The sequence below is a fragment of the Vigna radiata genome, unplaced genomic scaffold (assembly GCF_000741045.1).
Source record: "Vigna radiata var. radiata cultivar VC1973A unplaced genomic scaffold, Vradiata_ver6 scaffold_7, whole genome shotgun sequence".
Classification (NCBI taxonomy): domain Eukaryota; kingdom Viridiplantae; phylum Streptophyta; class Magnoliopsida; order Fabales; family Fabaceae; genus Vigna; species Vigna radiata.
The window spans coordinates 1265040-1276091 of record NW_014543262.1 but is presented as its reverse complement, the minus strand read 5'-3'; the positions used below and the strand labels follow the sequence as shown (position 1 = coordinate 1276091).

At 34.1% G+C, this 11052-nt stretch overlaps 2 protein-coding genes across 2 annotated transcripts; one reads left to right on the top strand and one right to left on the bottom strand.

Annotated features, from left to right (window-relative positions):
* Positions 1 to 439: 439 nt before the first annotated feature.
* LOC106753878 (COP9 signalosome complex subunit 2) lies at positions 440 to 6205 on the top strand. The gene is made up of 12 exons (XM_014635742.2): positions 440 to 626; positions 1524 to 1616; positions 2029 to 2107; positions 2483 to 2723; positions 2811 to 2885; positions 3002 to 3136; positions 3736 to 3923; positions 4166 to 4234; positions 5184 to 5274; positions 5387 to 5521; positions 5764 to 5876; positions 5976 to 6205. Exons 1-12 carry the CDS (start codon positions 617 to 619, stop codon positions 6064 to 6066), a joined length of 1320 nt encoding a protein of 439 aa, XP_014491228.1. The 5' UTR covers positions 440 to 616; the 3' UTR covers positions 6067 to 6205.
* A 40-nt stretch (positions 6206 to 6245) lies between these two features.
* LOC106753880 (esterase OVCA2-like) lies at positions 6246 to 8129 on the bottom strand. Its single transcript, XM_014635745.2, has 6 exons — positions 7958 to 8129; positions 7714 to 7806; positions 7519 to 7617; positions 7111 to 7152; positions 6799 to 7030; positions 6246 to 6715 (listed from the first exon to the last, which is right to left on the bottom strand). The coding sequence occupies exons 1-6, from the start codon at positions 8078 to 8080 to the stop codon at positions 6567 to 6569; spliced, it is 738 nt and encodes a 245-aa protein (XP_014491231.1). The 5' UTR covers positions 8081 to 8129; the 3' UTR covers positions 6246 to 6566.
* Between the last annotated feature and the right edge of the window lie 2923 nt (positions 8130 to 11052).

Genomic DNA, 11052 nt, shown 5'->3' with positions numbered 1-11052 from the left:
AAATTTTCAAATAAATGAATCCATGCTTTAAAATGTCTCGTCCTACATAACAACAATATTAAGAGTTGTGTGGGTGGTCTAAGTAATTGATGACAAGACTCTGTTATGGGATGTAGGAATTAATATTATACAGTTTAGTTTTATTAATAATTAATAAATTGATATAAGGGTTAAATATGTTTTTAGTTCCTATGCTTTGAAGCGATTTTGGTTTTAGTCTATTTTCAAATTATGGTACAATTTAGTCCTTCAATTTTAGAAAACTCTGATAACTTATAAAATTGAAGAACTAAATTATACCATAGTTTGAAAATATACTAAAACCAAAATCACTTCAAAGTATAGACACTAAAAATATATTTAAGTCTTAATATAATCACTAATACTCCGGAATATAGGAATTTATTAAAATTATAAAATGGTGAGTTTTGAAAGGAATGATAACTAAGCCTTTTATAGTGCAAGAAGCTGAAACGCTACTCAAACCCGTTACTCTCCTTCGCTTCACTCACCGGATTCTCACTCTCAGCTCATATTATAACTCGGAGTCTCTGACTCACCGCTTCCGACCTTAAAACCTAACTCGGATCCTCAGATTCAGTCGATTTCATACACCATGGCTTCGGGTGCGTTTTCTTTTTATCCGTTTCCCCCAACACTTAATGTTTCGGGCCCTCGCATTAATCTTTCTCTTGTAGTTTAATTTTCGTTTGGTAAATCGCTTCGTTTATTTGATGCTTTTATTTTTCGACTTCAAGAGCCTTGAAATTTGAATCGCGATTCGTTTGTGTTCGTCATTTATGCTACGGAAAGATCTAGATCGCAACAACGGGGGTTTTGTTGGATTTTACTTCGTTGTAGCGCAATTGAGCACAAACTCTGTAACCCTAGGTTGAGTTGTGAGAAGCTGGCAATCGATAACGTTTTGTTGGTGTCATCCATTTCTGCGTGGCTGGCAACACGAATCAATGTCGAGGGCAATCTATGAGAATTTATTAATAAGACTTTGAAGATTTGAGTGAAACAGGGTTTTCTGATGATTTTAATGTTTGAATGTTTCTGCGGGTTTTATTAGGAGATAATGCAATTGACTATTGGTTTTTTGGTTAATTTCTCAATATGCTTGCTATAAGAAACAACTAAAAAGCCTTATCAAACTTGGTTTGACTTTTCCTATATGTTTTCCTCTGCTGCTAAACTTGGTGCGGATGCTTCCAAGCTCGGATAAAAGAGTGTCTGGTTTTGGAAAGTTGCCAGCTGAGTTAACTTGTGGAATCTTTATGATTTGGATTCTATCTCCATGCATGCTTTTAGTCTCACTCCCCTCCGTCCCTAACTTTTATGAAGTGATATGTGTAAGCATTATACGGCGAATTTCATGATTTGAAACTCGGCGGTTATAAATGGAAGGATGATCCCTGAGGCCTGCTAGATGGGTGTTATTTGCTGGAGAAGTTTTTCTAGTCGTGCTTCTTTGACATATCCTAGTTGCGGGTTTCATTTTTTCTTCTGATATTCTGTAGATGCTGATATGGAGGACTATGGATTTGAGTACTCAGATGAGGAGCAAGAGGAGCAAGATGTAGATATTGAGAATCAGTATTACAATTCAAAAGGTATTTCTAATAACTATTTCTAGTTTGCTTCTCTTTGTTTACAAGAAACAAAAAATAATCCCTAGCTTTTATGGTTTGGGAATATTGGTTTCTTTTTAGGATTCTAGATAAAGTTCTAGAGATTTGATTGGGCTGTAACTTGTAAACTACTTTGTTCACTTCAAATTAGTGTTCTGTTGCTTGATAGTTCTTCCAAAAGTCAAAGTTAAATCATTTTGTTTTTGGTATTAATTGAACCATGCTACGATTCTTCCTTGTTGAAATTATTAACAAAAGGAGTTATTCAAATACTTTCTATTGTTTAAATCTCTCGTATTTTTGTAAAGAATTGTTTTTTCATAATTTGTGGCCCAAGGGTGGTTGATCCAATTTTTGTACTGACATCTGAGGATGTTATTTGGTTTGTATGCAGGTTTGGTTGAAACTGATCCAGAAGGTGCACTTGCTGGTTTTGCAGAGGTTGTGCGCATGGAACAAGAAAAGGCAGAATGGTAAGAATTTTATTCCCTCTGCTGTATAATAAAAGAAGGTATATAATAAAAAGAGATATATGTTTTGGAGTTCAACGGCTTAAATGATCATACGATTGTGTGTGCTGCATCCTTTCTTGTATCATTATTAATTCCACGATCTATTGCTGTTCTTTTTATATGAATAAGTAACGCTTCTCTTTCCTTTTCATTTGGTCAAGCTAGATTATCTTCAATAAATACAACTCACAAGTATTGTGTTTGTTTCACGGATTCCTTCTCTTGATTCCTGTACTTATTTATGTAGTGCTCTTTAACATTATGTATTAGAATTATTCCACAATGATAATAAACCATCATCTATCACGTTTAATATTTTATCTTACACTTTACCAGGGGATTTAAAGCTCTAAAGCAAACTGTGAAGCTCTATTATAGACTTGGAAGGTATAAAGAGATGATGGAAGCCTACAGGGAGATGTTGACTTACATTAAGTCAGCAGTGACTCGTAACTATAGTGAAAAATGCATAAACAGCATTATGGACTATGTCTCAGGTTCAGCTAGCCAGAACTTTGGTCTTCTGCAGGAGTTCTACCAGACAACTCTGAAAGCTCTTGAAGAAGCAAAGAATGAGGTCAATACATTTAGACATTATCTTTGGCCAGTGGTATATTTCATTATTGCAGCCTTATGTTTTTGTTTTTTTTAATGTTATTCGCAGAGATTATGGTTTAAAACAAATCTTAAGCTTTGTAAGATCTTCTTTGATATTGGGGAATATGGACGGATGAGTAAGGTAATGCATTATTATTTTGTAAATGATGTAGCCTTTGTCGAACTCAATTCTAATGTTTGTTTACCTATTGGTATCCAGTAGTTGAGTAATTTATTGATTTTGTTGAACACTGTCAGATCTTGAAAGAACTTCACAAATCTTGTCAAAGGGAAGATGGCACGGATGACCATAAGAAAGGAACCCAACTTTTGGAGGTTTATGCAATAGAAATTCAAATGTACACAGAGACCAAGAACAACAAAAAACTCAAGGTCAGCATTTGTTTTAGATAATAAGTTATTATTCTGCTACATGGATAATAGTAATAATGTGTCTTTTCAATTTATTACCACTTCTTCCTGCAATTTAGCATTTAATTATTTACAAGACCTTTCCTACTTCTTATGGGGTGAGCTCAATTTCTCAAATAGCATTTAATTATTTACAAGACATTTCCTGTAAGAATTAATTTTTTTTCCAATCTAATCACGGTTTGGGCAAATAGTTACAAGAGATGGAGTTTTTGGCCTAGCATAGTTGGGAGATTTTCCAACTGAAACCAAGCATGCACATGCTATGCTGTACAAAGACATTTGTTTTTGGGAGTTGATGTTAGTGAAAGTGGTCTTTATGCAGAAATTGTTGAACCAAAGGTTGATGTAGGAACGTTTAGTGCATCAGCTTTCTATTATAGAGGTTCATCTAAGCAAAATAAAATATAAGAAAAGTAGTTATCTTTTTTTCTTCAAAGACCCAGAAAGTCATGCACTCTGGAACTAGTTAGTGTGACATGGAGCATCCTTCTAAACTATTCTTATGCTGAAGAAAGTTCTTTACCAGTATTTATCACTCTCCTTTGTATTAAATGCAGCAACTTTACCAGAAAGCACTCACTATTAAGTCAGCAATTCCCCATCCGCGGATAATGGGAATAATCCATGAATGTGGGGGAAAAATGCATATGGCAGAGCGACAGTGGGCTGAAGCAGCTACGGATTTTTTTGAAGCTTTTAAGAATTATGATGAAGCTGGGAATCAGAGGCGTATCCAATGCTTGAAGTAAGCATATTTAAATTTTTAATTTAGTTATTAGTTTTAAACAATTTGAAAAAGATGTTTCTGTATAAATGCCAATTAGAAAAAAAATTCCATTTAACTCTGAACCATCAATTTTGGCAGTAATTTTTGTGACAGTATGATATATTGTCCTTAGCATCTATGCCCGACTACTTCAAAATAAGCTATTCAAACAACCTTTTTTTTTTGTATTTAACTTGGACCTAATTGCTATTACATGGCAGATACCTTGTTCTTGCCAACATGTTGATGGAGTCTGAAGTAAACCCTTTTGATGGGCAGGAGGCTAAACCGTAAGTCCTCTGTCTTTAATTAATCAGTTTATTTATGAGTAGCTATGTCTTTCCTTGAGAGATGCTTAAATTACATTTCCTTCTCTCATATTTAGAACATACACATCCCTCCTGTTAAAGGTCTATGTGTTACATTTAAATCAATTTAGTGTAAATGAGTATTTTAGTGATATCAGTTTCTTATCTGGTGATTCTCAACATTGATTAGTAGATAATTTTGAATAATTTTTATCAATTAAGTGACCTTCGAAGAAGATATAAATATTTTTGGATGACATTTTTGAAGCTGATGACATAAAGGTATTTAAAATTCGTTGTTGTGACACTAAAAGTTGTAGAGAAAGCTATGATAATTGGGCGACACTTTCATCGCTATTCACCTCTATTAAGTGATTTGTCTATATTGAAAAGAATTGAAGTGTAACTTATATTCCTCTCATAGGGGAAGGGACTGTATGTATGCCTAATTTAAAACAAGAGGGAGGAGGTGATAGGATATAAGGTGATAGGTTATAATGGGTTTAAGAAAGGAGGGCAGTTAGGAGGGAAGAGTTGTTTGGCACTTAGTTAGTGGGAAGGGGAAGAGAAACTTTATAAATAGGAAGTGAGTTCTGTAAAGGGGGGAGGATTCATTGTATTCTTTGTGTAGAGACAGGACTTTTGCCTGTGGAGGGAGGTTAGGCTCTCGGTTACTGATTGTACCGTACATTTGCTGATGTGAATACAAATATTCATTCTTTTACAATTGATTTCCTTGCTGTGAGTGTGTGAGTGGGTTGTCTAAGTTAGGTTCCATATCCAGGAACCTAACAGGAGGGGTGTAATTTAAGCAACTCTCTTGGGAAATGAGTATAATTTACTCTTTTTTTATTTATCCCTGTACTTGCCTATTTTTCCCATTCTCTGATCCAATTCCCGGCTTTCTTTCTATTTTCACTTCATATTACAGATACAAGAATGACCCTGAAATTTTGGCAATGACAAATTTGATAGCAGCTTATCAGCGGAATGAAATATTGGAATTTGAGAAAATCTTGAAGGTATTTTTATCGAGTCTTGCATGAGAATTGGCTACACTAATTTGACCTTCAATGTTTCTTAGTATTTATGAAATATTTGTTGGAATTTGATATTGGTTAATTTTCTTTCCAGAGTAACAGACGAACCATCATGGATGACCCATTTATTAGAAATTACATTGAGGATCTGCTAAAGAATATCAGAACTCAAGTCTTGCTGAAGCTCATCAAACCATATACGAGGATCAGGATCCCGTTTATATCTAAGGTAAAAATGTACTCACACTACACTTTTACTCTTTCATCAGAAGGAAACTGAAGAGTCAGATACACTTTTTCTATAAAAAGTAGTCAGTAAATGCTGACAAAAGCTTTTCCATCCAGTCTCTGATTATTCTGTGGATTCTTCCTTTATGATCTCTATCATCTTATTTGTCGAGTTGATTTAAGAGGCACTTAAGGTACCGTTAGTCTAATAGATTTTATGCAACAAAACCTGTTAATTTGCAGGAACTTAATGTGCCCGAGAATGATGTCGAGCAGCTACTGGTATCGCTTATCTTGGATAACAGAATTCAAGGACACATTGATCAAGTCAACCGGCTCTTAGAACGCTCTGATCGGTTAGTTTTTATGTTTGATTTCTTTCTAATGTATTTAGTTTATTCTTAATTTTGTCAGTATAAAACTTTTTTTTATTAACATTAAAAATGCATGTTCAGGTCGAAAGGAATGAAGAAGTATACTGCCGTAGACAAATGGAACACACAACTTAAATCTCTTTATCAAACTATCAGCAACAGAGTTGGTTAAACCGTGGTCTGTCGCGAGAGTTCTGTTTTGTTGTCCCAGCTTGCAGTTTTGTCATGTGAATTTATGTAGCTATTGTGGAGAGTTAGGGATGTATTGCACCAATAGTGGAATCAGATCGAGACCCAACTTGTGATTCATGTTTTTGTTTTATAAAATATAATTGTTTGAAACATTCATGATTGATTCAAGGGGAATTAGTCTAATTTTATTTTTGTGCTGAATATATCTGAGCAGAGTACATTAAGGTCTCTCCCTCTCCTTTTTAGTCATTAAAGACCATCCAGTCATACGTAGTAAAATGTTAAATAGTAAGGCAACCGTACAATATTAAATATCAAGAACACAAAACAGGTACATACGAATAACCAGTCATGCATAATAACATTATTAAATACAAGACAACAGAAAACAGGTCCATATGAATCACCTAATAATATAGTATTTATATGAAATTCATGTGCTTTCCCTTGGAAATCCTGATCTCCAGAATCCTTTTTTATTCATACACCGTTTTCAACTTTGTTTGGATTGGTACTCCTGACTTCTTTTTCATGATCTTTTCCGTGCTCAATAACTGAGACGCCAACTTTTGGCTGGCATAGGACTTCCTCGTTAATCCAGTTTCTCAATTGATTGGTGGTCACTTCATCTGTTTGCGATAAGACAATGAAAGTTCAGTTTCTAGAGTAAAAAGCATTACCAATAAACACGGAGAGAAGATCAATAACCTACCCAATCGTGGGACAGTGTGACCCTGGGGGTGCCTCAATATTAGGGGTTTGTCAAATGCAGATGCGAGATCCTCACTAGGCAATTTTAGCCAATCTTTGTCCCCAATGAAATGAATAGATTTAGCTTTGATGGGATCTTTATAGGCAACATCGCATATGCTGGGATCTCTGAATTTGCTTCCTGATATTGATATAAAAAATTTTATGAGTGGATGCTCCTTTAGCACTTTTCCCTGTTAATTTCGTGCTCAATAGTTAGAATTTTGTGATTCAAATTAAATGAAAGATCAAATTATAGAAATATTTTACTTGCCTGTGCCTGGTAACCAAGCAAAAGTGCACAAAGAGTTGCGCCCTGATTTACATAAAGAAGGGAGAAAGCTGAGTTTAGTTGTAGTTTATACATAATAGTAATTGTCAGAATCTACTAAAGTATGCTCAAATAATGGCAGAGTCAATAGGAATGAGCTCAGGATAATATTTCCCCAGTAGAGAATTCATTACATTCCATAATTATCAGGATAGGATAATTTCTCGTACATATTTTATTCCATAATTAGGATAATAGGCTAGCTGAACATTTGTATTTATTGCATCGGATCGCTGACGCTGAATTATAGAGATAGATTGTGTCTATCACAAATTAGGAATTTTTCTGACAGTAATATAAATCTGCGAAATCCAGAAGGGATTGAATATTGGAGCAATGATGAGCATTTACCTGTGAGAAGCCAAGAAAGCCATCGAAGGGACCATTGGCTGTAATGTATTCGCATAAGTACGTGATACATTCTTCCAAGTTAAAGTACACTGTGAAGTCCTGGCCAATATTTGTGTATATACATATATGTTCAGTAATTTCCAGTAAAACCAAGGCAAGTGAAGTTTGACAAATTGGAGGATCAAGTATTTCTACCTTTTCAAATTGAAACCACTCATAGTAAGGTGGAGGGAAGATTCCTTCTATGTCAGATTTCCCTCCAGCAGGGTATTTACCATCTGGGAATTCCTGTGGCATTAATACAGTTTAGATGTTCCATATCTTACATGCTGACATTATTATACTTAGAAATTATTGGGTATAAGAGCTAATCACCACTATCATCAACAAAGGGAAGATTAAAAAGTAAAAAAGTAAAAAAGTAAAAAGTATTGAGTACCATGTGAAATTGAGTGAACAGAGAAGGATCCCATTTGCTGATCTGCTTTTTAAGAAAACTGCCACTGGTTCTAAATCCATGGAGGCAAAGTATTTTGAGCTTCTTTCCATTTTCTCTTTCCATCTTTGTTTTTCCTCTGCCTCACAGAAACTGACATATTTGTAGGAACTGGAATTTATGAAGACTAAAGGTTGTACCTACCTACCCACACCCACCTTATTTTTTTAATGTATTCCAACAACCATCTTATTTGACTTGGAAGTAGGTATTGGATATGCAAGCCTACTACTGCGTAGTAGCTGCATACACCGTGGCTTCTTGGGGACCTCTATTCATTCTATCCCATCATTTTTAAGAGATATCAAGTATTTGTTCACCTTGTTCATGGAACTCTATGGCCTCTTTTTGTGCCCCACTTAAGTTCTTAATTTTTCAAAAAAAGTTAATTTAGTTTTAATCTTTTAATAATGATAATTTTTGTATATTAGATTATTAATTTAAATATGCTTCATACACATAGGTATTTAATTAAGTTATTTATTTATTACATATTAAAAAGATAGAGAATTACTACATTTTTGTTTACTTTGAACTCGAATAAAAAAAATGCATTCAAGATAATATAGATATTAAATTTCATAAAAGTAATATTGTCCGTAAACACTATTTTTGACAACAAAAAAAACATAATAGTGATGCACATTTTATGAACATTGATTCTGTTGTCTTCTTTTTCAAAATAATTCTTTTGATTCTAAGTATTTGGTGTCAATACTTTTTATTTTCATAACTTATTTCAACAATTCTAAAGATAAAAAATCAGTCTTGATTTATTTATTTAAAGGGAAAACACATTTTCCCTTAAAATTTCTTTAATGGAGATAAACTTTTTATAAGATATATTCTAATATTTTATAAAAATTACTATGTTTATATAAGAAGAATTCATTATTTTTTCTATTTTCTTTTTATAGTTTCTAATTTTCTACTTGTCCTTTTGAATATTAGAGTATTTAGTAGGATTTTTGCCAATTTTATCCGATTGTTTTTTTGAATAGAGTAAGTTCTTCTTTTACTCTCTTTAGAGTAGTTTGGTTTTGGGTTGCATGTATAGGGCATGAAGTTGCATGTATCGTTTAGGAACTTTTAACTAGTCTATGTTCAAGTAGGATCTTTAGAGTATGATCAAATTTTTGATATCTTCTTTGTGTAGATATTGGCTATCTTTGTGTAGATATTGACTATCTTTGTGATCAGCAGTACTTAGAGTTAAAGAGATTATTTTGTGCCCTTAACCAAGAAAGAGAAGTTAGTTATTTAAAGGTGATTGTGTTTGATGTGAAATTTTGGCTAGTTGTGAATTGGAATTTAATTGTATGGTATGAATTGGTTAATGTAGATTGTGAATTTAATTGGTGAATTAAGAAAATTGTAGTTATGTGAATGGGTGAAATTGAATATGGTTTTTGTTTTAGAATTCGGTAACCTTGATTATTGATGAAAATTTTTCTCTAAGACTTGTGATTGATTAAGTTAAGGATTCTTGAGCTAAAGAAAGTTTAAACTATAATTTTATAAGTTGTATTTAGTGGAGAATTGCTCAAGAAAAGTTAAATTGATCAACTAAAACTCATAGAAAAATCACAACTTTCTGGTGCAATGTCGGACACCACTTAAACAGTGGCCAATTACTTTGCTAGCATTGGGCAGAACTATTGGGTTTATAAAGAAGGAGATTCATTGCGGATATACCAAATTAATGAGACCTGAGTCCAACCACATAAGACATTGACACCACTCTTTACCTAAAACCCTTAATGAGTTAATGGATCTTCAACCTTGTATGGTGCTTTACTTTCTCATTTCTACCCAAGGATAAGTCATTTATGCATTGGTACACTCCTCCTCTAGTGGAAGGATTCGAGTATCGTTTTTCGTATCGTTGTTCATTTTAACGGGACACGCTTACCTGAAATCCTTTGTTAGGAAGGCTTTCGATACATGAACCATTGTACTCGTTTAAGCCTAACCTGATTCTGTTACCATTTGTTGGGTTTATAGAAGAGGAGGTTCACTGGGGAGATACAACATCAAGAGACCTGAGTCCAACCACATAAGGGATTGACATCATTTTCTATCTAAAACCTTACGACAATGGATTAATGGATCTTCAACCTTATATGATACTTTACTTTCTCATTTCTACCCAATGTGGGACTTAGACTCACACTTAGAATTTTAACAATATCCTCCTTCAATGGTGAGTCCCTTCCATATTGGTACACTCCCCATCCAGCAGAAGCATTCTAGTATCCCTTTTCGTACTGCCATTCATTCTGGCGGTACACCCTTACCTGAAACCCTTTGCTAGGAAGACTTCCGATACATGGACCATTGTACTCGTCTGAGCTTAACTTGGCTCTGGTACCACTTGTTGGGTTTATAGAGGAGGATGTTCACTGGGGAGATACAACATCAATGAGACCATTGTCTAACCACATAAGGGATTGATACTACTCTCTATCCAAAACCTTAAGGCAATGGGTTAATGGATCTTCAATCTTATATGGTGCTCTACTTTCTCATTTCTATCCAATGTGGGACTCAGATTCACACCACAATACTAACAAGAACTTTAATATCACTATGTGCAACAAAGTCAGTGAGTTTACTGACTTGTTGGCGTTGAGCGCCACCAAGGAACCATCAGGCATAACACACATTTCAAAATCTAGGGAACACTAAGAGATAAGGTGTTGGGCGCTAGGGTAAGGGCATTGGGCACCATCCTTTTTTGGATCTTGGACTATCGTAAAATTTTGATTCCTAATTTGTTAACCATTGGATCAGGCTGAAATTTTGACAAATGGTTCTTCATTTTGACAATTGGGATTTTCAGTTAGAAATATGTAGTGAGAGAAATGCTTTTCGCATTTTGTTGTACTTGATGGAAATATTGTAATTGAATGTTATACTAATGTAATAGAAAATGAATGATGAATTATTAACATACAATTTGAAATAAAGAATAGGTGAACTATGTTATGACATGAGTTTGGATTTAGGTAAAATACATATGTATGACATGACTTGAT

What these genes read in the sequence shown, in the direction of transcription:
- LOC106753878 (XM_014635742.2), top strand. An exon ending in TTGAAGAAGCAAAGAATGAG is followed by an intron (nt 2,724 to 2,810) that starts GTCAATACATTT and finishes TGTTATTCGCAG; the next exon opens with AGATTATGGTTTAAAACAAA. An exon ending in AATTTGAGAAAATCTTGAAG is followed by an intron (nt 5,275 to 5,386) that starts GTATTTTTATCG and finishes TTTTCTTTCCAG; the next exon opens with AGTAACAGACGAACCATCAT.
- LOC106753880 (XM_014635745.2), bottom strand. Translation starts at nt 8,080, where the DNA reads ATGGAAAGAGAAAATGGAAAGAAGCTCAAAATACTTTGCCTCCATGGA. An exon ending in AGTGGTTTCAATTTGAAAAG is followed by an intron (nt 7,618 to 7,713) that starts GTAGAAATACTT and finishes AATATTGGCCAG; the next exon opens with GACTTCACAGTGTACTTTAA. An exon ending in TGCTTGGTTACCAGGCACAG is followed by an intron (nt 7,031 to 7,110) that starts GCAAGTAAAATA and finishes CGAAATTAACAG; the next exon opens with GGAAAAGTGCTAAAGGAGCA.